At 38.2% G+C, this 25764-nt stretch overlaps 2 protein-coding genes across 7 annotated transcripts; one reads left to right on the top strand and one right to left on the bottom strand.

Annotated features, from left to right (window-relative positions):
• Positions 1-329: 329 nt before the first annotated feature.
• Positions 330-9677, bottom strand: LOC121517090 (trophinin associated protein). 4 transcript variants are annotated; one of them, XM_041798608.1, is made up of 13 exons: positions 9590-9677; positions 9017-9095; positions 8461-8698; positions 7844-8369; positions 6722-6840; positions 6486-6537; positions 5562-5707; positions 5427-5475; positions 5244-5323; positions 3507-3593; positions 2731-3163; positions 2425-2627; positions 330-863 (listed from the first exon to the last, which is right to left on the bottom strand). In XM_041798608.1, the coding sequence occupies exons 2-13, from the start codon at positions 9076-9078 to the stop codon at positions 801-803; spliced, it is 2058 nt and encodes a 685-aa protein (XP_041654542.1). In that variant the 5' UTR covers positions 9079-9095; positions 9590-9677; the 3' UTR covers positions 330-800. The 4 variants fall into 4 exon arrangements, with proteins under 4 accessions (XP_041654542.1, XP_041654545.1, XP_041654544.1 ...); XM_041798611.1 differs by having other exon boundaries at positions 9500-9617; XM_041798610.1 differs by having other exon boundaries at positions 9491-9595.
• A 1852-nt stretch (positions 9678-11529) lies between these two features.
• On the top strand, positions 11530-25217 carry LOC121517637 (differentially expressed in FDCP 6 homolog). Of its 3 annotated transcripts, XM_041799574.1 has the most exons (12): positions 11530-11711; positions 13977-14117; positions 14198-14383; positions 15720-15947; positions 16035-16181; positions 20436-20498; positions 20636-20744; positions 20823-21121; positions 21200-21366; positions 22029-22227; positions 22665-22755; positions 24455-25217. In XM_041799574.1, exons 1-12 carry the CDS (start codon positions 11616-11618, stop codon positions 24649-24651), a joined length of 1923 nt encoding a protein of 640 aa, XP_041655508.1. In that variant the 5' UTR covers positions 11530-11615; the 3' UTR covers positions 24652-25217. The 3 variants fall into 3 exon arrangements, with proteins under 3 accessions (XP_041655508.1, XP_041655510.1, XP_041655509.1); XM_041799576.1 differs by lacking the exon at positions 15720-15947; XM_041799575.1 differs by lacking the exon at positions 20436-20498.
• Positions 25218-25764: the final 547 nt, after the last annotated feature.

Genomic DNA, 25764 nt, shown 5'->3' with positions numbered 1-25764 from the left:
ATAAGAATGTCGAAACCAAAACACAAGAGGTCTGTATAATAACCTGATCCTTTGAGTATATTTTCAGTTGCAGTCTTTTCAGCTGTAAGGGTGAAGCCTAAAAACTTCAACTTGATCCCACCTTCCCACATCTTCACCATGTTTCATATTTGCAGTTTGTAACTCAGAATTTGTTTTTAATATTTTCTCAAAAAAGATCAGACATAAGACAGAAATACATTATACAAATGTTTCTAAGGGCTCAAAGAGCTTGATTATTCTTTGTATAAAATCAGTGAATAATTGCAAAAGCTTAGAGAAAAATCAAACATGGCCTGACAGTTGCACGTAGAAATTTATTATAGACACTGTACATGGCAAACAATCATCAATTCACACAAATAGGGTCAGGCGTATCAAAAAGTGGAAAACAAAAATACTCTAATATCAATCTCTATGAATACTATAGTAGTAACACTGATCAAGCCTTCAATGACCATTCCTTGCATTATTTTTACAATATGTAGTATTGATTCAATTCAGTGACATTCTTCTAATAGATGCTTACTCACATCAAAGGCAGACAGGAGCACCTACAGTTTAAAAGATATATTTTTAACAGAATTATAAGCTTTTTATTTTAAGAAAGCATCTACATTTATAGCCATAAAGTTTTTAAAAATAAAAGGTACAATCAGCATTCTTTTATTAAGGCCTACAACAACAGTGTTGGACAAAAACTGTTCATAGAAAGTCTCTTCAGAAAAACAGTAAATTTACCGGATAAGTAATGGTCAACATATTGTGTGCTTTTAGTGCAATCATTTCTCCTGCAGTGGAGACGAAGGTCCGGGCGAGAGACCACGGTCAATCGGAACAAATCTCTGGAAAATAAAACAAAGATGAAATGTGATATTCAGTTAGTTATGTATACACACAAATAATACATCAGCTCATGATTTGATGTTTTCAGTGTTATCGTTTAAAAAAAAAAAAATCATTGTTAATCTAAACACCATAACCAGTCAGACTGTAGCACCAACCTGTAGTTTAATATCAAAGGGATATATTTAATTTAAATTCTATTGCTGTAAATTACAAATGCCAAGTTTGCAACAGAAAAAGACAAACTTTTACATCTATCAAAGAATATATAGTTGGTTTATGATTGCTTATTTTCACATGAACCCTTGAATCTGAGGTAAACAGCTATATTTGTTTGCTAAAATAGACAGGCATACAGACAGCAAGTATCTTTTCAGTTCAGTATTTCTTGCTTTCATGTGGTTTTGAGAGCATTTTTGTTGCAATAATACATTATGTTCAATGATTCATATCCACAGAATGAGCACTACAGGGTTTCAAGTGAAGTTTCAGCAGGACAGTCTGGCTGCAGACTGCAGATTTCAGACGCCCCCTCTCGCAGACCTTTACTGTGAGACGCCGTCTCTGTTAGAATGGGAGTGGTGTAATTTGCTGGTGTGAAATATTTCCAGTTTAAGATTTTGTTTATTCAACTTCAACTTTACTCATAAACGAGACTGTAAGAATAAATAAAACAGAAAAAAGGTCCTAGGAGTAACCTGGGTAAAACTATGTAAAGATCTGTTTTAGAAGTAGCTACATGACCGGCGGCTCGTTTTACCAGTTAGCTTTAGCCAACATAGCTATGCTCGCTTCCTAGTTAATGCTACTACATAAGCCAATGTATCCAAGTTAGCTTCAGCAATCTGAGCTTTAGCAAACATAGTTTTAGCTAACATAGCTACATAAGCTACATAACTTCCGTAGCTAACATTTGATTCGTAGCTTTCTTAGTTCAGCTATCCATGAACTTTATGAGCTTTAGCTACAGTATGTTAGCTACATAGCTTACACAACTAATGGAGCTATTTTTGCTGCTTTCAAAAGTTTTTATAGAGGATAAGCTAATTTCCTGTACGCAGACTGTCTACTTGGCTTTATTAAGCCTTATGTAACAAAGTTTTGCAGGTCAGGTTTTAACTTAACTTTTGGTATCCTACCCCTTACCCTAACCAAAGTGAAAGTTTAATACAACTTTATTTTGACAGTTTTATCGGTATTTCCATTCTGACAGATGTGGTGTCTCATGTAACGGTCTTAAAGGGGGGATGCATTCTTAGTTCTACGGTCTGCAGCCAGACCTCTCCAAGTTTAAGTGCAAGAGAAAGAGAGATGGAAAATGAGCTGCAGCTACTGCTCTGTATAGTTAAACAACCACGCAAATGAGTAGAATACAAAATAAAGTCATAATAAAGTTTCACAGTCAGTCAATTTTGGACAAAACAGGCCGTTACACTCTATGTATAGTGTTTGTTTGTTATGTAAATTTGGTTTAGATAAAAAAGCATGACTGATATTTTGTAAATTGGTTTGCTCAGGTGATGTATGATTTGATGCTGATTCAAAACCTTTTATACTCACAGAGTACTCTTCAAAGTGCAGGATGGAGGCCAGTGGGTTTCCACAGCGGGGCCGAGGAGGGAGAAAACCTGGAGCAGTCTGCACACTCACAGAGGTGTAGGTGGCCACTTCCTCATCCAACCGCAGTTCCTCCAGCTGAGGGAGACGCTTGCGAAGCATGGCCACTGCAGGACTCTTAGAACAAGTCTTCTGAACAGTGAGGTCTGTACCAGGAAGAGATCACAGTTCAAAGTCAAGGAAATGTGGATTATTTGTCTAACATCTAAAGATTAATTAAACCAGGGACCAAAATAATGACAGTGATACCTCTGTGCAGACTCTGAATGGGAGGAATGATCTGATTGGTTGGCTCTGATATAGATGACTTCTCTTCATGTACTGGCAGCATCTTTTTTTGTGCTGATGAAATCACACCATGCTGCTGCTGATTGGCTGAGCTCTCAAGCTTCTCAAAACGAGGGACTCTTAACAGCTGTTTGCCAGTTGAGAAAAAAATGACAGACTCTCTGTGTGGTGCTTGGAGGGATGGCTGTCCTCCTACATTTCTTTGCTCCTGCCCATTCTCCTCCTGGTCATCATTATTGTCCTTAGTAGCTCTGCTGGTTTCTTCCTTTTCTTCACAGTGGGGCTTACTCTCCAGGTCAGATGTTATTTGAGCTGGGAGCTGATTGGCACCTGTGTCAGGATCTTTCATTCCCTGCTGGTCCTCCTGGTCACTGAATAATCTCTGGACAATTTCCTGTGAACAAACAAGAAGGCTAGATAAAATGTAACATGTTTAAAATATCTAATGTGAAAGACATATTTGCATCAAAGCTAGTGCAAAGTCTTACACACAAGTGCATCTGTGCCATTGTGCACAGAGGTAGAGAAAAAGAAATGAAAACTACATTTGATCATGTGTCCTATAATCCAGTCCAGTGCCTCTGTAATAAACACTTAGTGTCCATATTGGTTTTTGGACTCTGTAAGAAATATATTTTTCACAGACTGAAAGGAAGGTGTGCTAGGGCACATGCTCAGATCTGCTTCATGCATAATAAAACATTCTCTGGAAAGTTGGTAAATTGTCTTGCCCTTACCTCCTGTTGTGGCTGCAGGTTGGTTTTGCAGCTTCGCAGTCCAGGAGTGCCTCCATATGGAGACTGTTGTGTTGAAAGAAGCCATTTCTGAAAACAGTCATCATGGGATAAGTGGGTGACTGTGAGATACAGTCATGGATGAAAGTATTGGCAGTGCACCCCTGAAATTTTTAACAGAAAATACACCATTTCTCCCAGAAATTGTTGCAATTACAAATGTTTTGGTATACACATGTTTATTTCATTTATGTGCACAGGAACAACACAAAAAAACAGAAGAAAAAAGCAAAAATTAACATAAATTTACTCAAAACTCAAAAAATGGGCTAGACAAATTGTTGGCACCCCTTTAAAACTGTGTGTAAATCCTTTTATTTCAAGCATGTGATGCTTATTTAAACTCACCTGTGGCAAGTAAGAGGTGCTGGCAATATAAAAATCACAACTGAAGCCAGTTAGAATGTGTAAAAGTTGACTCAACCTTTGTGTTGTGTGCCAGTATGTGTCACACCAAGCATGGAGAAGAGAAAGGAGAGCCGAGAATTGTCTGAGGACTTAAGATCAAGAAGTTTATAACCCATGGAACTATGGCTAATCTCCCTGGACGTGGACAGAAGAGAAAAATTGACAAGAGAATGCAACACAGAATAGTTGGAATGGTGGATAAACATCCTCAGTCAACTTCCACACAAATTCAGGCTGTCCTGCAGACTTAGGGTGCAGAAGTGTCAGCTCGGACCATACGTCGTAATTTGAATGAGATGAAGCGCTATGACAGGAGACTGAGGAAAACCCCACTGCTGACAAAGAGACATAAAAAAGCCTGACTGGAGTTTGCAAAAATGTACCTGAGTAAGCCTCAATCCTTCTGGGAGAACATTCTGTGAACAGATGAGACTAAGGTAGAGCTTTTTGGAAAAGCACGTCATTCTACTGTTTACAGAAACCAGAATGAGGCCTACAAAGAAAAGAACACAGTACCTACGGTCAAACATGGTGGAGGTTCAAAGATTTTTTGGGGTTGTTTTGCTGCCTCTGGCACTGGGTGTCTTTACTGTGTGCAAGGAATCATGAAATCTGGAGACTATCAAAAGATTTTGGGCCGCAATGTAGGGCCTAATGTCAGAAGGCTGGCTAAGCGTCAGAGGTCATGGGTGTTCCAGCAGGACAACGACCCGAAACAAACCTCAAAAAACACCAAGAAATGGTTGGAGACAAAGCGCTGGAGAGTTCTGAAGTGGCTAGAAATGAGTCCGGATCTAAATCCTATTGAACACCTATGGAGAGATCTCAAAATTGCTTTTGCAAGAGACAACTATGTGGTAATTTGGGACCACTCTTCTTTTTGCAAAAGAAGAGTGGTCCAAAATTCCATTTGAGAGGTGTAAGAAGCTTGTTGATGGTTATAGGAAGCGATTGGTTTCAGTTATTTTTTTCCCAAGGGTGTGCATCCAAATATTAAGAAGAGGGGTTCCAACAATTTTGTCCAGCCCATTTTTTAAATTTTGTGTAAAATTATGTCAATTTTGGCTTTTTTCTTCTGTTTTTTTTTGTGTCTTTCCATTGCACATAAATGAAATAAACATGTGTATACCCAAAACATTTGTAATTGCAACAATTTCTGGGAGAAATGGTGTATTTTCTGTAAAAATTCCAGGGGTGCCAATACTTTCGTCCATGACTGTACATTATATGACATGCAGACAGAGGGCTATTATGCAATACATGTATACTGACCACAGCAGACATGGGCTGATGCCTGGTGTCACGGACTCTCTGTGGAGTCCATTTCTTCAGTGGAGTTTCTTTTAATGCAACTGTTGAAAATACACCAGCAATATTATGCAAGTGTGGAAACGAAACAAAGACATGATCGCATCAGATTTCATATGTTAGCAAAACAGCAGTTCTTTCGCTTACCAACTGGTCCACCTTCTACATGATTCCTTCTAACTGGGACCCTTTGAGCCTGCAAATAGAAACACCAGGAAATAAATATCAATGCAGACAATTAAACAACAAGGAAAAACTGAAACAAAAGTTGTTTATTCTTACTGTGTAGACTGAAGTGCCTCTGCCTGATGGACGGGCGGGGTTGAAAGGTGTGGCACCCACAGGCCCTCCTGCCCTCACTCCCTCGTTCTGCAGGATACTCTGCAGTGCAGCAGGGTCTGGGGAGAACTGCATCGACCTCACTAACCCTACAAGGAACAAAAGGCATCAGGGTCAGGTGACATGCAAACGTCAATTTTTATTCAGTATTTCAAAATGATAATGAATACCTAAGATTCCCAAACACTAAAACCAGATTGCTTATTCTGCACAATCTGATCAAAATAAAATGAATCCAAAGAAAGAATCTGCTACACATTAGCTAAGCTAGCATAAAGAATGAAAACAAGGGAAACTGGTGGCTCCAAACAATTATTAATAGTGCTTTAAATGTAATTTTGCTGTAATACTTTGGGTTTATGTTTCAGATAGTTTCTTAACTGGGGTACATATGTCTTTTAAGAGTGCTGGTGCTAGCTGCTTGTGAGTTGAGGTAAGCTTGTAAAACATCAAAAAGCAATGCACAGTAGGTTCCCCAAGTCTCTCATTTAGGTCAAAATGTGACCAAAAGAGACAGCAGGAAGTGACTGCACCAGACTGAAGATTTGTCCTAACCACCCCTAATAATACTGCTTTTTTTATCCGGGCAAACTGTTTCCCCCTGTGACCCCTGTTTTACTCAGTAATATTGAGGGGAATATGAATATTTCTCAAAAGGTGGAACTATTTCTTTCATCAAGAATTAGTCAGCAGCCCACAAATATATAACTAGGGCAAAACTATGTAGCTGGAAAACTATGGTGAAATTTAATATTATATTTTCCAAGGTAGTATTAGTAGTAGTATAGTTAGTAGTATAGTAGAAGTGAAGTACAAATAAAAGATTTAGTAACAACTGCTATATTATGTTTACAGTCTTATTCTTACCAGTACTGGGTCCAGCTTTTTGCCGACTCCTCATCACGGACACACGCTGCGGCTGGAACAAGAGCATCATAAGCAAATTAATAAGAGAATTTTTGTGAGTTTCCAAAATTGTATTTTTCAACACTAGAATCACAAGTAAGACAAAAATAAACATCCTAAATCAGCAACTTTACACCAACCTAAGGGGAAGTTTAGTGTCCAAAAGGCTGTAAACAACAATTACAAAGTCAACTTACCACATAGTTGTAGGCTTTAGACTGTGGAGTTGTAGATCCCGAACCTGTCATGCTTACTCCCTCATTACGGAGAATACTGAGAAAAGCTGCGTGGTCAGGCTGGAAGATTTCTCCTTTTTCTGAAAAATAAGACAAACACAGTTTACTTAAAGATCCAAAAGTTTTCAAAGTCACAATGAAAACTGATGGTTGTAAAAATTCTAGTGATTGTAGGTCCCCAACAGGTAGAGAAAACAAGTTAGTTTCATATAAATTCAGAATTACATGTTTAAAATATTGATACAATTCAATAAGGGAAGTTTAAAATAAACTAAACCTAATTATCAAGGCCTCCATTTATAATGTGTACAATTCAGAATCAGATAATCTTGTATCATCACATACTAGCTTAAACTGATGCAGTTTAATACTGTGTCAGAGTAAAGACTGAGGTAAATAAAAACCTCTGTGACGTTTCAACAAAAACTGCAAATAAACCTACATGCTGAAAATTTACTAAAGAAATGTTTTGTTTTTTTGACCATGATTAACAACTTTAGCACAATTTATGAACAAATTCATGATCTCAATGGGTTAACATTGGTGTCTTTATGTGCATGTTGTATAAGGTAAAAACTTAAAAGATTTCCAAACTTTGAGAAAATGTAAAAAGCAGACCCTCATCTAGGCTTGTTCAATGCATTTTAGTGATGTCATATGAATGCACTGCTCTTCTTCCTACTTTTCTGCTGGTACTCACCTTTATCTACATTAAAGTTACTCCTCCCTTGTTTTAATAATCACTAAAACTGCAATAAGATTAAAAACAAAAAGGCTTTATGAATTGCATTCCAAAGGAAGATAAAAAATGTAACGCTTTGTCATTGCTACCCAGAGTGCATTGCCCAACAATGTCAGCCTACAGTTAGCCTATATGTGAATCCATTTTAAAATTTAAAAAAATCTAGTGTGTTTCTTGCACACTATACATATGTAAGACACTAATGACAATTCAATAAAATCAATATGTCTTAATATGTAGGGTTACCTTCACACAGCTGTTAATGCAGGACTCAACCATGAATAGTAAAGTTGTCTGAAGAAGGAAAATGCAGTGATGATGGCACAAAACTCTTAACTCACCATTTGAACTGTTGGTAAAATTGCCCTGTGTTGTCAGCTGCATGTTCTGGCTAGCTGACTTGATTGGATCTTTAAGACTGAGCAGGCTCATGTTGTCCAAACAGGCTTCTGCATTATGAGCCGACTGTGCAGAGGTAGTGCCATGGCTCTGATGCAAAGCCTTATTAGATACTGCTGACAGAGGCTGGGACAAAGTGGTTGAAGTCTTTAAAGTGGTGGAAGGAACAGCCTGCACAGACAGGTGGGATGTATGATCTGTAGCTTTCCCGTTTGACTTCGCCGTGCCTTTGCTTGAGTCTGAATGACTATTTAATGTAGCTGGATGTTTAGTAGACTTTGCGTTACTAGTTTGGGGTTTTAGATGAATATTGCATGCACTGTTATTGGGTTTCACAGCATGAGTGCCAGTCTTTGTTTGTGAAAGTGTTAGAGGGTGTTGATTTTCAGAGGCCACTCTAGAGCTCTTTGGCTGGGACAGGTTGAAAGGAATGGGCCTGGTGTTTGGCCTTTTCTTCTTGGCTTTTCCCTGAAGGTCAACAGAAAAAAAATAGGAACATTAGAACCAACTGATTAGATCAAAAATGTCTGATTCTTAAAGAGGAGATGGGTTCACTTACAGACAGCGGTTTATCCTCCCATTGACAGTGAGACTGACTGAAGTCGGAGGGAGTCTGAAGACGAAGGGACTTTGCGAGCACTGGGAGCCTGCTGACACCTGGTCGTACAGGTGCTTTCCTGCCCGCTTGTGAGTTTCCTGGATCCTGATTCTCAATATTTTGGTCAGAAAGATGAGGTGCTGACTGGAGTTTGGAAGGCTTTGGGTGGGATGGCATTTTGTTGGTTTCATTCTTCATTCTGCAAATAAAAAAGATGACATTTGCATATCTAATAACAAATGCAACCAGAGTAAAGTTCTGTTTACCATTACTACCTGAGTTTTGTTTTCAAAACAAAACCCACATCTTTCTCTGTTTTAACTGACCAGCCTTGAAGATCTCATGTTATATTAAGTAGGAAAAAGGAATTCTCATATAAAATTCAACTCTTTAACACAAGTTGCGCATTACAATTATTCTGACGTACCTGAATACAACACAAAACAGTTGTTTGGTATTTAAATAAAAGCATAGACAAAATCTACGTGTTTAACATCTTGAACATCCGTCTTCTTACCTCATAAAATCACTCCGTATTTTGTTCTGACTTTGCAGACGAAGGACTGGAGAGGTATCCATGATGACAGCAAGGACAGCTAAAGCGGCAACAAATGGCAAAAACGAAGAGGTTTTTGTAAATAAGTTTAAAAGGTAACACTCGCTAAAAGAAAATCCCACTACTAAACAAGACATTAAAAAACAGGTCACAGATAAGTTTAACAGAAATATGAAGCACCAACACGAGAAAAAAGTTTTACTTGATGCTGTAAACCAAGTGCTTCACGTGATGGATAAAATATATTAAACAAATGTTTGTTTTTGTATATTTATTATACCTGAAGAGTAAAGTTCGTTATTTATCGTATAAAAGTCCGGTGAAGAAAAACAACAACGTGCCAGCACAAAGAGAGAAGTCGACAGAGAGCAGAAGGCCACTCTGTCCCGTTAACAAACGCTAACGTTAACGCCTGTAAAGACGTTTATAACATACAGCAAATACTTTGAAAGAAGACAGGTCCGCTGTTCTTCCTTCTTTCGATTCAAAACAGAAGTCCTGGTACAGTATTTCCAACGTCTTTGGTTTTCCTACCCTTTGGAGAGATTTAAAGATCCCTCGATTGTCCTTTTACTCCACAGTAGGCTGTCAACTTCCTGGACTCGCAGCAGTTTGTAAAAAGCGCGCTTCGCCATTGGTCACAATAAGAAGCCGTATGAACCAATGACTGCGCGAATTTTCGTCATGACCAGATCGTGAACCAATGAGAAACGGAGCTCGATAAACAGCACCATGGTAACGACGCGAAATTGTTTTACCACGTGACCTTCTTTGCCGCGGCCCGCATTTATAATACAATATAATATAATTAGGGCTCTGCAAAATAATTCTTTTAATAGCGATTTATCCCAGAATTTTCTTTTTAATCATGATTAATTTTCACACTTTTTAATAACATTTTTCTGTCATTTTGGAATTTCCTACTGGCTTGAACTAAAGCGTTTTGTTGTTGTTGTTGTTTTTTCCAGAAGAAAACAAACCAATAATAATTGTAATTTCCTGGGGTCTGATCAAAGGAAAAGACGAACAAATGGTCATAAAGACATTGTGCTTTTTTAAAATTTATTTGATACCTTTCAAAGTGTTAAAAAAATATAGAAAGCTCTTTCAAAAAGACCAGGAAGTGTGGTTTAACATTCATAAACTTACATTTATGAATAAAATGTTTTGCAAGGATAAATAGGTTTTTAAACTGAAATTTGATAGTCCAAGGTACAGATTACTTTTGACTTATCCCCTGAGCTCATTGCGAATTTTTTTCAAAGGGAAATTAGACATTCAGGAGCAGTGGTGGACTTATTTTATATCACTGTCATGGATTAACAAAAATGTGTTGAAAGGGACAAGAAGTTGTGCAGTTAATCACAATAAAAATTGACCACTAATTGTGGATCTTTTTTAATCGCAATTAACTTCACTGATCTTGACAGTTCTAAATATAATATAATGTAATATAATTCAATATATGTATTGTGGCAACAAGGGATCAGATAAAACATAAATTTGAAATAGGAGGATCTGACTCGGTTTCTTCGTTATTTGTTTTATTGAAATGCTGATCTTTGGCAGTCTATGGCAGTCAAACTACTAAAGATTATCATACAGACTCTAGAGGGCGGTGTTTGTCATGACACCTCTCAGGAAAGTTGAATTAGCTTTATCTGCTTGACTCTCCAGGAACTCTCCAAATGATTGAATTACAAATAAGTTTATTTTTGTCTGTCACAGGAGTTTAAAATGTGGCTTTCGGCTCAAGAGATCAGAGCAAGGCCTCCGTATGGAAAAAAAGGTACTCTTGCAGGCAAAAAATCAACTGAAGAGCCAGCTGTCGGGCTGGAGTGAACAGAGGCCAGGCTAAAGCTAATTTCAATCACAGACATGAGTTTATGCCAAATATTTGTCAGGTTAGTTTATGCCTGCTTTAGCTCACGTTAACATTTTCCCTCTCTTATTTAGGGTAAACAACAATAATCGCAAAAATTGGCTTGATAATGGATTTGTTCCAACATTTGCAGAAGCACAACATGGAATACAACTCTTCAAAACACAATACTATTGATCAAAAGGCTAACAACAGCACAAGTAATCTTAACTTAAAGCATTTAGTTGACAGACTACGCTACTTGTTCAGCACTGAGCCAGGTCACCTTAGACAACAAAACCATGACCCTCCAAGGCAGTTGGCAGTTATAATGGTGCCATTACAAATAATACTCATACTGCTGTTTTTCAAGCAAATAAATAAATAAATAAATAAATAAATAAATAAAAATGACCAAGGAACTATACTGGGGGAGGGGTATGTCATGTTTTGATCCTGCCTTCTTTCTTCTCAAGAAGGCAGGGTCTAAAAATGAAGTAAACATCAGACCCTCCCTCTCTGTCAGTTTCTCAGGACGTCCTGCAGATGTCGCTGGCAGCAGCCTGCTAAAGCCCCATGCCTGCTTGACAGCAGCAACACAACGTGGGTGTCTGCCTGTCACCCAGGGCCCTGTGACAAAAGCAGAGGGAAGAAGACGAGACATTGAGGAGGAAATCAGAAAGTTACTGTGCTGTAGACATGGAACTGCGCTCTGAACTTCTCAAATCTATCTGGTACGGTTTCACAGCCCTGGATCTGGAGAAGAGTGGTAAGGTGTCCAAGTCTCAGTTGAAGGTGAGTGAAGGGTCTTCTACTTGAGTTTTGGAGGAGCTTTTTGCCATCTGAGATCATATACGTCTTCACTTTGCTGCCTCATTTCCTACCTCTTCATTTTTCATCACGTGGGCACACTGAGGAAGATTGGCTGAAAATAGCTGAAGTGCTCAGTAAACAAAATTTCAGAAATGCATTTGTTATTTTGCTTTTTGTGTAATTTTAGACAGGTGTGCAAAATTTCTGTTTTAATCTCCTTCTTTATGTTTCCAGTGTGAAATTCTGTTTGTAAAACACATGCTGTTCAACAAGGAACACATTTGTTCCCTATATTTTGAACAAAATGCTTTCACTGCTGGAAGAGGGCACAATATGCATCTCTGTCTGCAAGAGCACGAGAGTAACAGTTTGGCCTCAGTTTGTATATGAATGAGAGCCCTCATCTCCAGGCTGTGCTTGCACTGGGTCTCCTCCTTGTACCAGCTTGTAGTGCAAAGGATCCTCTGACACTGGACCTGAGCAGAGAACAGCCTGTTGAATAGAGTATCTTCACACCATGAGCTTGTGTGCGTCAAAAGCACATTGTTACAGTCAGAGCAAGGACAAAGTGGAAACATGTTGGTGACTGTTGTCTCTGGCACAGAGCTTCAATGAAGCCACTGTTTTTTTTGTTGATCTCATCATTATGTCACTTGGTCTTGGTGTGGGTCAGACTCCATTTCCATCCACCTCCGTGCTCAGGCATTGTGGCGCCTGCCCCTCCTAGCTCACACCGAGCCAGCCTCATGACTGGGCTTATCCCCTTCATGCATGCAGCTTGTGTACAAGCACCATGTTCTCTAGAAACAAGCAGTTTGCGTGCAGTGGCCTCAAAACGAACAGATGTTGTAGAGCTGTAGAGACAGGATGTGGTTATGGCTCAACACACCAAGACTGCTCCTCTGATAACATGCATCAGATACCTCACTGCAAACTCTCAGTTAAGGGAAACTTCTATCAGTAAAAGTAAAAAGATAACTTAATTGAGTTCAAACTTCTGCAACATTACTGGTAATGCTAGCCCAACATTGAAAATAATGTAATTGCAGTTCCCTACACCTGACTTTGCAGTATGAAGATATCTGAGTATCTTTTTAAAATCTTTTATATACATATTTTGTTTTCTATAATTCCACCATCATCAAAATATATTTTTATTTAGCTTTATATCTTACTTTTGTTTTTATGTTGTCCTTGAAGGTCATCATTTACAGCTAAAGTGCTGAAAGGCTATGCTAACACTGCTAAGAGTTTTTTTTTTTTAAATAACAACTTCCTTCTGACTTAAGCAGTCATATTTTAAACGTTTTTTTCACACTGATGTATGTGCAAACAAAATTATTTTTAGAAAAGCACACTGCAGCTTTCAAAATGTCTGTTCCCTAAAGTTTAGAAAGTGCTCTTGCCTGCTGTGCAGAGGGGAAAAAGTACACAACTATTAGGGCTGGGTTCAAAAAGTAGATTTTCCGATTCAGATTGATTTTTTTGTTTGAATTTTTGGTATCGATTCATTTTTTTCAAATATCGATCTTTTATTACTGACTGTTAAGTCTATGTTGCACTTTATTATGTTGATTGATCAAATGTGTTGGTAAATAAAAAGTATTTTTAGGAAACAAGTTTGGGGTCAGTTTTTAGTGTGAACTTTAATATTTTAAATATTGGGCCTAGTTAGAAGGTTTCTTATTAATAAATCAACTGAAACGATAATTTCTGCCATTAGTTCTCTAAGACTCCCTTGCATATTCAAGCAAAACAAGTACTGTAGCTGAAATATCCCTCAAGGAATCGATATTGAATTGTATTGAATTGAATCAGAAAATCGAATTGAAACGGGACCATGTAAATTGAAAATGAATTGAATCAGGAAATCAGTGGCAATACCCAGCCCTAACAACTATTGTAAAATTACAATTACTCTGGTTAAAACTGACTTAAGTATAGGTAAAACTTTATTGATTTCAAAATGCACTTAAAAAACTACTCAAGTACAATGGTTTTAATAAATGTTATTAGTTACTCTCCACCCCTTCCTCAGTGTGCATATGTTCTTATTTATTTTGAACAAATTAGCTATACACAAAGGTATTTAGCTTGCAGACAAACTGAACTGTTGCCAGACATATTGTTTGTAATATGGTTTGGGAATAATGTAAAATCAACATATGATCCTGTAAAGCTGTTCAAGCGTGTCACCCTATGTCAAATATTTCTGTTTCATATGTTTTAAATTAATTTTGTCATCAGGTGCTTTCCCACAATCTATGCACAGTCTTGTGCATCCCACATGACCCGGTTGCTTTAGAGGAGCACTTCAGGGATGATGATGATGGTCCCGTTTCCAGTCAGGGTTATATGCCATACCTCAACAAGTATATCCTAGATAAGGTAATAAAAACACCACTATATGCTCTTTTTTTCTAGTCAAATTAAAATGCTCTTCAGTGACGTTTTCAATTCTGTTGCAGGTTGTTGAAGGCTCTTTTATAAAGGAAAATGTAGATGAGCTCTGTTGGACTCTTACAGCAAAGAAGAACTATCAAACAGACAAATCCAGCAGCACCGTCCTGCCAGAAAAAGATGCCTTTCGGCTTTGGTGTCTTTTTAATTTTCTCTCTGAAGACAAGTACCCTTTGGTGATGGTCCCTGATGAGGTGGGTCTATGAGACAAGAGTGTCCTCACTCTTGCTCATTTTAATTTCTCTTCTACAGCAGACCAATAAAAACTGTACCCCTTGTGCTTTCAAGATGAAGCATTTCTTGGTAACCAAAACATGCTCAAACTGAAACTGTTGTTTTTACTTCAAAAACATAAGTATGCATGGGGTGCTTGTGGCTTTGTGGCTGGGTCAGGCCATGTAGGGATGCTGGTTTCCAAGTGGGAATCCTACATGTCATTCCCTACTCTTCTCCCAATTTAGAGCTGGCAATCCCACCATGGTGTGATTTTGTGATGTTACTGATATGCTGCCAAATTCCAATTTTGACATTTTAAAAAACTTTATATAAGCTATATTCACGTGACCAATATATGTAAAGATCTTTTTTCATGTCATTCAAGTCAAAGATCCTTGGTTGCACAGTTAAGATCTGGTATTCTTCCCCTGGCCATTAAGGTTTGCAAATGGAGAAATGTTGTCTCAAAACTTGGAAGAGAAGACAAGATGGTCAGTTCAATTAGTCTTTAGTTTGTCGTATTTTCTGTGTCATCAATCTCCTATGACCTATGATGCAATCTTATCCTGGATAGGTTAAATTCTTGATGCCATGTAAGCCCAATGCAGCAAGCAAAATCTACTAAGTCTCTGGAAGCAACATGAAGATGTCATTTCAAGAAGGACATTTTTAACTTGAAGTGACCAAAATGTTTGTTTTTGCCATGCAGTTGTTTCTGAAATTCTAAGTCACATTGACATCCTGAGTTATTGTGCTCTGTTCAATTTTAAGAAGAAGTAAGTAATTTGTGACCTCAAAATGGTGTTGGATCTTTTACAACCGCTAAGTACACCCTGGCTGAAACCTCATTTCTTGCCATCATGGAACACAGTGCTCTTCTTATGCAGCAGTGTGGGCTTGTTTCTCACTTGCAAAGTCTCATTTTGGTTTCCTGTTGAGTTTTTTGCAGCTGCTGCCAAGAGAAAGGCCTAAATTTTCAAGGGCACTGTATCTTTTTATCGTGCTGGGTTTAAGAAAAGATTATCCATTTTTATAATTATTTTTTTGGGCTTCACAAATCAATGTGGTAAATGCTGGCAAATATGTCTTGAGTTTGTCATATTTCATCAGACAAACTAATGTGATGTAAGCTTAAGTGTGGTGTTTTCTGTCAACTAAATATGTTTTCTGAATAACACCCTCACAAATTTAGATAGAATTATAGTGGCAGAAATAATAGGTTACTTCCTTTAAGAGTAAGTCTACTGACTTCCTTTTATATATACGAGCAAACAGATGATTCAAATGAAACGTTTGGTTTCTTTTCCTCTTCAGGTGGAGTATCTCCTAAAGAAGATATGTATGGCTATGAGCATCGAGTTTAACTGCGTTGAATTAGAGGACTTCTTCTCCCAAGATTCAGTGCAGCAGAGTGGCATTACTGTTTGGGTTTTTCTGGAGATGATGAACTCAGGAAAGATAACCAGAGGAATAGATAAAGGCATCATCAGTATGGCCATAGAGGAAGTATACAGAGAGATAGTTGGTGATGTCCTCAAAGAGGTAGGAGCCCGTCTGCTGCTGGAGTTATGTATTTTGGCCCCTGACATGCTTTACATTGTGATGGATTATATGTGTTGGTTCATGCAGGGTTATCTGTGGAAGAAAGGCCAGCTGAGGAGAAACTGGAAGGAACGCTGGTTCACCTTAAGGCCGAGCAACTTGTCCTACTACACCGGGGAGGACCGCAAGGAATGCCAGGGCAACATAGGTCTGGATGGAAACTGCTGCGTGGAGGTAAACAATCAGAGACGATCGCCTTTCAAAACTAAACACTGTTAAAACTGGAAAGTAATGTGCTTTTTAATAACACTGTATTCTTTGTAAGTTTGTGCAGAGAAGAAAAACATACTAATAGCTTGCTTTCTTTTGTACATTTGAGACTAACTTTTTCCTTTAAGCCAGCAGTCCACTACCTGGGGCTGGGGACTCCCCCAAGGTGTTGTAAGATGAAGCTGAAAGGGTTTCATGTGGTTATCTGATATTTGATTAAAGGAACTTCCTTGTAGTTTTCTGTACCACTGGAGTTCTCTTCAGGGCTCAATAAAAGAAAGAAAAATATGACAGAAAAAACATGTTTCAGGTAAATTACTTACAACCTTTAGTCCTTTTGTTCCTTTTACAAAGAATCATGAGAAACTGTAGTAAAATATTTGGGTGTTAAGAAAGCATCATAGTGTTTCAGATCTCAGACTATTGTATTTATAGAATTGTGGCTTTTATAACTATAGGTAGACAAATAATTTAAGATTCTGTATTGAGTGTTATACAACAATTAGGTTCAACCATATGATCTGATGGGACAAGAGGGGCATATAGGAGAGCAATATCACTGGGACTTTCCTCAATATGTATGAGTTCAGAGCTCTAAAATACAGTGCCTTTTGAAAATATTCAGCTCCTTGAATGTTTTATACTTTTATCATTTTATAAATCAATCATGGTCAATATAATTTGGCATTTTTTAATACAAAAATGACAAAAAACTATTTAATGTCAATGAAGATTTATTTTCCAGGAAGACAGTTACCCAAGCAGACAGTGAAGGTTACACAGAAATGGTTTCAAGACAAAGGTGAATTTTCTGAAGTGACTGAAACAAATCCCAGACCTTAATCCATTAGAGAATTTGTTGCTGGACTTGAAAAGAGCTGTCCACACCTGGTCCATGTGCAACCTGACAGAGCTTGAGCAGTTTTGACGAAGAAGAATGGAGTAAATTTGCAGTGTTTTTTGTAAAAAAAAAAACAAAACAAAACAAAAAAACCCCAGCCAAATTATATTCGATTAAATGATAAAATCAATAAAAGGGTAAAACATCCAAGTGAGTGAATACTTTTTATAAGAACTACACTTGAGATGTAGCCCAACCTATTTCAGAAACAGAAAATTTCAATGCAAGCCTCTACCTAGCAGCGACATTAATGCTACATGGAGAGTGTTACAGAACCACAAAGTACAATTAACAACTTAACACTGTTTATTTTGTTATGATCAGGCATCTGCAAAGTCACCTATATTTTCTTTTCGAGTATTGATCTCTTTTAACTTGCTTTGTGAACTCTGCATACTCCTTCCTGACAGTATCTAAAAGGCCCTGATAAATTCCTATGATCAGGAATCAAGCGCCATAGTAGAGTTTTTAACGGAGTGTCACCAGAAAGACATCTAATGGCCCACTTCTGTGCCTCCGGTGTCGAAAAGGGGGCCCACACTTTGAGAGACCCTTATTTAGGCTATATTTAGTCATTCCTCAAAATTGCACACCACACTCTAGTTTCACTGATTTTGTGATCAGTTTTACTTCTTTAAAAAAGTAGGTAAATGTTTGCTTGAATGCATTGCTTTGTAACAGTCCAGTTAAAATTAAATTGTGGATGTAGGTAAATTTGTGAGCCAAAAATAGTCTGTTGTGGGTTTTTACTTTTTACTACTATCTCCTGCTGGTATAATTGTTGTATTGAAGCAATATCATATTTGCTGGTGAGCTGAATATCATCACTGCTAATATTATCTGCAGCCCTCAGACTGTGCCTATGACCAAATCACACTAGTGACATTATTAAGAACAACATCACTCCCTCATCTGTGATGTTGCCTAATCAACCTTACAACCTAGAGCTAAAGCTAACCCTGAACTGCAGGTAGTGGCTAACTTATTCTGGAAAAGTGAACAATCTAACTAATGCCTAGAACCTAAAAATAACTGCCAAATCATGTAAACTTACAACCCTAAAATCTACAACTAGATGAGCTCTGCTAACAGTACAATCCAACTACTGGATCAATAAAGTTACGGTTATCATCAGTCCCTGTCAATTTGAGCAATTTTCTTAATCCACTCGACTCCCCCACAGTTTTCTAAGACTAATGACAGCCTGTATAGGTTATTTTCTGATGACTTCACACAGCAGCGGAGAACTCCTCTTGGGGGGCAAGAAGTGATTTCTGCATAGAGTAACACTACTAAAAAGGCCATGTTTGGAGCTGATTACAACTATGCCAAGCATTTTAAGTGCAAAAATATGAACATTCTTAATTCTTTAGCTACTTTTGTGTCCTGAAGTTGGGTAAATATTCAGGCAAAAAAAAGGAGAAAAAGTTTAGAAAACTCACAGAGAAATGGCAGCATTAAAATAGCCTCTGTCTAAAGCCTGAACAAGTTGTTTCACACAATGCTCATGTATGGTCCATTTTCACAAAGCAGTCTGGTTTGGTTCAGAGATCTAGATTTGTTGGCTTAGCTCAGTAGAGCTGGCTGTTTGGCTTCCAAATGGCTCAGTTTTGCTTTTTAAATGTGGATTACATGGCAAAGGGTGGAGTAAAGGAGACTGGCACTCAAACAGGAGATAGCTACCATGGCTAACATGAAAGAGCCATTCCTTGGCTTCTTCATGAACTGCACATCATTACCTGGTCGCTCACTATCATGGCTTATTCAGTTGAAAGTTCATCACTGTTTAAATAAAAAGCATGTTTGTGACAAAGTGAGGAGTTTGAATTTGTCACTAAGGCTCAGCTAGTCTTTTTGCTCAGTATAAGACTCCTCAGGGTACTATTGTCTCCCTTCGTCTGGCTAGATGACGCTAGACACTCGGAGGTCTGCAGGACTGAGTAATTTGTGATATTGATCCCCTACGCTAGGTAAATCTGTTCAACTTTGGTAAGACTAACTTTTTTGTAAAGCACAGGGAGCATATTCAATGTATGTAGACATTTTCTAGTAGTTAGTAGAGGTGCAGAGGTCCATTTAGAGTTGTAAAGTAATAACTTTTCTCTGTTCCCATTCATTCCTAATGGCTATCCCCCACTTCCTGACCCTAATTGACATTAGGATCACATGACTGTAAACAACCTATAGGGTTCAGCAATGAATAATGACACTAAACGTCACATGGCTGTAGATCAGCCAATAGATGAATTCAGTTGCAGTAGCTTGATTTCAACCTGTAGGGTTAATCGCTACAGTACTTTGTACTTAAATTTCTAGATTAGGACCTGAATTGAGCATCTGCACTACTTGAAACCCATTTACATGGGTTAACAGCTGAAAAAAGTGGTTAGAGAATTTAGTTACCCTTTAACATTTTACCCCTAATGTATTGTCGACCTAAACATGTTGATTTAAAAGAAAGATTCAATATAAAGGATTGTTCAGACTTTAAACAGCTTTCATTGAGGCCCCATAATGCGTTAAAAAACTTTTTTTGTGACAAAAAAGACTTAAAGGAAAAAAATAAATTAGTCCAGCTTATTCATAGAATTATATTTTTTTCCCCTATCACCAAAGTATGCAGTCTCATTGCTGTAAGCAAAAATTAAAATTATGTCAAATCTCGGTGCTGTTTACAGAGTACTCTAGCCAGTCTATTTTTGACTAAATAGCTGCTGCTGCCACTTTATACGAGTCTCCCTGTTACTCAATATTGTTCTGCCCTTTGTTTAGATGGAGAGTAACCTGAAGTAAAGCTGCTGGGAGGTTCTGAAAAATGATGTGGCAGTAATCACTAGAAACATTCCCACTATTTTCTGAAGAATTCAGATTACCCTTCATTCTGAGAATACCAACCCCCTACCTTTTCAGAAATTGCTACCGCCAGTAATGTCATAGTTCCTTAGTTATGTAGCTTTGTATTTATGACTCATAATCCAAAAACACTGGAAACCACAAAGTTTATTAAAGTTTGATTCTGGATGTTTCCTTGTTTCCCAATCAGATTTCCTCTCAAATCCCTCAGAGCTCAACTGAGCTGAACTGTAGTCACACTTTCTTATGAAAGAGCCTTTTTGATGGGAAACCTGCAACTGTAGAGCTAAATGAGAAATCATTTCTGTTTGTTTGGTCGGCTTTTGATATAGACACAGCTCATTCACAGTAATGATAAAAACTCTCAAAGTTACTTTTATTATTTTTCATTTAGAGCGCTACACAGCACCATGTGTTGTTACACAAGAAAACAAGCAATCATTCTAAATCATGCTTTATTTTAGGAAGTAGACGATGATCAAATATTGTTTGGTCGTTCAAAATGGATCAAAAACGTCTTTTTTCCAGTGAGTTCACCACTTTTTTTCTTCTACATTGTATATAAATGAAATGGTCACAAGACATTTATCAAGAGAAAAAAACAATGTATAAGGAAGGTAACTTTCTGATAAAAATTTGATTTTTAACTTTTTCTTTTTGCCAGGTTTTGCCAGACCGGGATGGAAAGAGATGCATGTTTTGTTTGAAAACTCTTTCCAAGACATACGAGATGAGCGCCTCGGACACCAAACAGAGACAGGAGTGGACTACAGGTCAGAGGAGACTTAAATTTACTGATATTGATCATAGAGTCATCATTTCAAGATGTTTTGACGTTGCCTTTTCCACAGCTATTCAAACAGCGATCAGGCTGCACGTGGAGGGGAAAAAATCCCTCCACAAAGATCTGAAGCTAAAGCGACGTGAACAGCGAGAGCATCGGGAGAAGAGACGGCAGGCCAAGGAGGAGGAGCTGCAGAGGCTGCGGGCCTTGCAGGAAGAACGGGAGCGTAAGCTGGCGGAGCTTGACCTCCTGAAGGAGGCACAGAAGCAGGCCCAGGCCCTGCTGGAACAGGATGAGCAGAGGAGACGCCAACAGCACGAACAGCTCCAGCAGGCTCTGGAGGTCCAGCTCAGAGAAGCAGAAGAGGTGAGTGTTGAGGTAAAGAAGGTGCCTGAATTCAGAAGATTTACATTTTCATTCTTTACCCTTGCTGTTTGTCTTAAGGCACGGGTTAGCATGCAGGCAGAGATGGCTCTGAAAGAGGAGGAAGCAGAGAAACAGAGGAAGAGGATCCAGGAGCTGGAGGAGATGCAGAAGCGTTTGGAGGAGGCGCTGCAGCAGGAGATCAAAGCCAGGCTGGATGAGGAGGCTTTCCGCTACGCTCAAGCAGGGTAGAGTTTAAACAGGCTCATTTAACACTCTCACCTACATACAATCTCATGTTTGGATAAGGACTCACTTGTTTGGGTTAAGAGCATGAGAACAATGATCTGTTGGCTTTAAGAGTCACTCGTCCATGAACTGGAAGGGCGGAGAATTCAATCCCCAGCTCCTGTGTTCACATCTCGAAGTGTCCTTGGGCAAGATGCTTAACCCCATAACACTCCTTCTGCTGCGTGTGAATGTGTATAAAGGGAATGAGTTAACACTGATGGGCACTTGTTTAGCATCTCTGCCATCATTGTTTGAATGTGGTGTGAATGGGTCAGTGTGATGACTAGAAAAGCACTATACATACAAGCTCAAGGAGACAAGCCTGTGTGCAGACAGCTCACTGCTGAAATGAGTTCATGTTGCGTTATGTTCCTGAGGAAGTTGAGCTGCGAACAGAGGAAGTTGTTAAAAGCTGCTATCAGTCACATCTATTGTACTGCTGTTTCTTTACCTTATCAGTCTGTTTGCGATGAATTATCATACTGATCTGCAAATCTATACTCCACATTTTTCACCCAATTTAGTTTGTACTATTACATACCTACTACATAAAATGTGATGTTAATCCTTCAAACTTTTTATAGGATGTTTTTTTGTTTGTGTGTTCACTGTTGTTCAGGTTGCTGGCGGAGGAAGAGGAGAAAATGAAGGCCTTGATGTCCCTGCAGGAGGAACAGGAGGAGTACATCCTGAAGACGCAGAGGGAGAAGCAGGAGCTCAAACAGGAAATGGAGGCCAAGTCCCGAGCCCTGGACGAGGCACAGAGGCAGCTGGAGGAGGTGCGAGCCAACCGGCACAGGGTTGACCAGGATGTAGTGGTAAGAAAGACAAAAAAGTTTTAGAAATTATTATTATTAAAAGCAATTGTTTAACATTTAGATTACTATCTTTTAAATGAAATAAACTGGGATGAACAAACTTTTAATATACCATGTAACAAACTGTAAACAAACTAAACAGGCAGCTAAAATTCTCTGTCCTTCTAAAGAGTTCAGTGAATTCAAAGTTCAACCAGATGTTTGGATCAATAAAGTTTACTGATTGTGCTCTGCCTGTGATCCCTTTTAGTTCACCTGGGGTATCTGTATCCTTGGATGACTTTTATTTAATCTATTGTTTTTCCTGATAGTGTAACAAGGTTAAAGTATTATTTCATTGCCTCTATAGTTTATAGTGATACTAACATCGCTGTGTTCATTTATTTATTTAGGTAGGTGCAGAGTTGTTCTAATGAGCTGCTGTTGTTGTCTAACAGGCTGCCCAGAGGAAACTTCGCCAGGCGAGCACCAACGTCAAACACTGGAACGTCCAGATGAACAGGCTAATGCGACCTATTGGACCAGGCGGTATGAGTCCCTTTTGCAATAGAGAACACTTAATTGTATACTTTAGAGTGGCAAAAGCAAGAATTTGACATATTTGAGACTGTAAAATACATGTTAATCATAATGTATACGTTATAAAAAGGGAATAAAAGCACAACAGACAAAAAAAGGGGCAATAGAACAACAGTACATCAGAAATAATGTATTGTACAAAATAACAATTATGTAGCATTTAAATAGCTTCATTAGAGCTTTTCATCTAGTCTAACACTACTGCAGAGGTTTTGCAAAATGTTTTCCCAGAATACATTACACATCACCATACTGAGTAAAAAGCCTTACTGTTTTAAAATGCATGAAGGCTCATTCCATTTAGTTGCTTCAGTTTTTTGGACCCAGTGTTGTTCATGTCAGAAAACTGTAGCTACCTGGGATCAGACCTGCCCACAGAATATGCTGGGAAAGAATGGCTCCTTCCAAGTTGTGATTTATTGATGATATCAATGCACGTGCATTGGATCAGTAGCTTTGGTGCTAGCATCCTGGCTAACGTTAACCTCATTTTGGAGCTGAAAAGTGTATCAAACTGTTATTAGGTTCTGATGAAATTATTTATTTGTGTTACTTTTTAACCTGTTTCATCACTCTCCACCTATTTTTGACACTTCTTGTTGCAAATTTGAAACAGTTTTTGCTGCTTTTTGCCAATTTGTGTCACTATTTGCCACTTTTATCCCAATCGTGCCACTTTTCACCTAGTTTTTACCCATTTTTGTGGCATCTTGACAATTTTTGCTGCTTCTTTTCTCTACTATTTTAACAATTTTTCTGGCTTTTTTGCTCAGTTTTACTTTTCACCATTTTTTGCCACTAATTTTTATACTTTTTGCCAATTTTTTTGTTTCTTGCCCATTTTTGCTGCTTCTTTTCTCTACTATTTTACAAATTCTTGTGGCTTTTTTGCTCATTTTTTGCCATTTTTTTCTAATTCGTGCTGCTTTTTCCCTTTTTCAAAACAACTTTTCACCCAACTTTTTGTTCCTTGTACACATTTTTGTCACTTTTGACCAACTTTTTGCAACTTTTTATACATTTTTTTTTGCCTCTTTTCTTCTCCACGGTATTCTGGCATCCTAATGCATGTGCACATCATGACTTAGCACTGAAGTTAGACATTACTTTGCTAATCATTTAGTTTAAAAATTTAGGTAAGGTACTAAAATAACAAATTCATATTGTCCTGTATTTGTGGCACCCTAATGTTGGGCTACAAAAGGTACTTAACTCATCGTAATGGGTGGAGCTAGACACTTAGCAGTCCATTGAAAGGTCAGATGGATCATCACTTCTTGTGCTATGATGTCACACTATTGCATAGTTCATCCGGCTATCACCATCCAGCTTACACCCCTGCCTACCAAGTTTGAGTACAGCTGGATGTTGAAAGGCAAGCAAGATCAGGGTGTAATTTACTAAACTAAACTGAACCACTGGGATGAACTGCACCATTATTACTGTGACTGCTAATAAATTCATTGATAATTGCCGTGTTGGAGATCCTGTTTTTAAATATACTTCCTAGAATCTGATTGGTTTGAGCCGTTTAATTCCTTCATCATAACACTAATTCAAATCTCTGTGTTAAAGACTTCATTCTGATTTAACATGATTGTTGAACTTTACTGTCTGATGTTCTTTGTCTTTCCTGTTTTGGTTGTAGAGAAAAGACCATCGCTGGGAAGCTCTTTCTCATCCTTCCAGATCCCTACACAGAGGGATCCGGGGCTGCGTCTCTGGAGGAGATCAGGATCTGAGGAGAAGGACGAGGAAAGCAAAGAAAACGTTGACAACAGAGCTGGTTGTGATTCAGAGAAACGCCACTCTCATGCCTCAAATGGAGAGATGGACATCCCATAAGAATAAAAACAACAGTGAGACTCCAGGAGCTCGTTTGAAAGGATCAGCGATCATTGACTTTCTAATGTGTAATTAAAATTTAATAGCAGGACTATACTGAATTGATGGTACTGCCATTTCCATTGCATATTGAATTGACTGACCTCATTTTAAAGACAGCAGCAGTTAAAAATGGAGAAAAGCTTTGAAATAATCCTCTTCTCAACTAAGCTTTGACTGTGACCTGTGTAAGGCTTCGGGACATAAAAATACCTCAATGCAAATACAACGAGCTGTGAGCAAGATCCTGAAAGGAAGTTGTAATGTTTAAGATGACGCTGTGCATGCAAAACAAGGAAGGTGCTTCCTGTAACTCTGTAACATTGACACATAACACGGTTGCATTTTTATAAATGTATGTTTTGAGTGGGGACTATGGAGATTTTGATGTAAAAAGATGGATCAGTATTAAGGATCAGTGTGATCTCATTGTAGATGTGTGAGTCCTGATAGACAGGAAAGAGGGCCAGAGAAACTCATTGCACTTCCTGTTTCTTCTGTCAGTTAAAATAACTGTAAATAAAGGAGTCAACTGAAGCCTCAGCCTGATTCATTCCTGTACCTTTCCAAATGTGTGTCAGAGAAAATCAAATTTTGTACTGTTTGTAAAAAATGACCAAGTGAAACATGTGATGAAACTAGACTATAACCACCACTCGTAATGGTGACATTACTCAATGGAAGAGGTTGATGACTAGTTTAGTGAACGTGCAAGCAGCACGTCAGCTTCAGTTTAACTTTGAGTCTTTCTCATTTGTTCAGTTTTAAAATGCGTCATCACTAATGTGACAGGTCTGTCAGATACAATCTGTTGATATGAGAAAACAGAGACATCCTCAGACAAACTTAGCAAACTACATTCCTAACTTCATTTTTTTTAATGATCATGTTTTAGTCTTATTTCTACTTCCACTGCCTGAATACATTTGCAGTTTGAATACCTTTGAAATTTTCCTAAAATTTCAGGAAATGTTTGGGTTTTTAAGGACATTTTCTTTCCTTCTTATTGAATTTTGGGGAATGTGTTTGTATACTTTTGGGGAATTTGATATGAAATATAAGGGCTAATTCGCA

This window comes from Cheilinus undulatus, linkage group 11, assembly GCF_018320785.1.
Source record: "Cheilinus undulatus linkage group 11, ASM1832078v1, whole genome shotgun sequence".
NCBI classification, from domain to species: Eukaryota; Metazoa; Chordata; class Actinopteri; order Labriformes; family Labridae; genus Cheilinus; species Cheilinus undulatus.
Note: the sequence above shows the minus strand (reverse complement) of the source record. Positions and strands in the feature narration are given on the sequence as shown.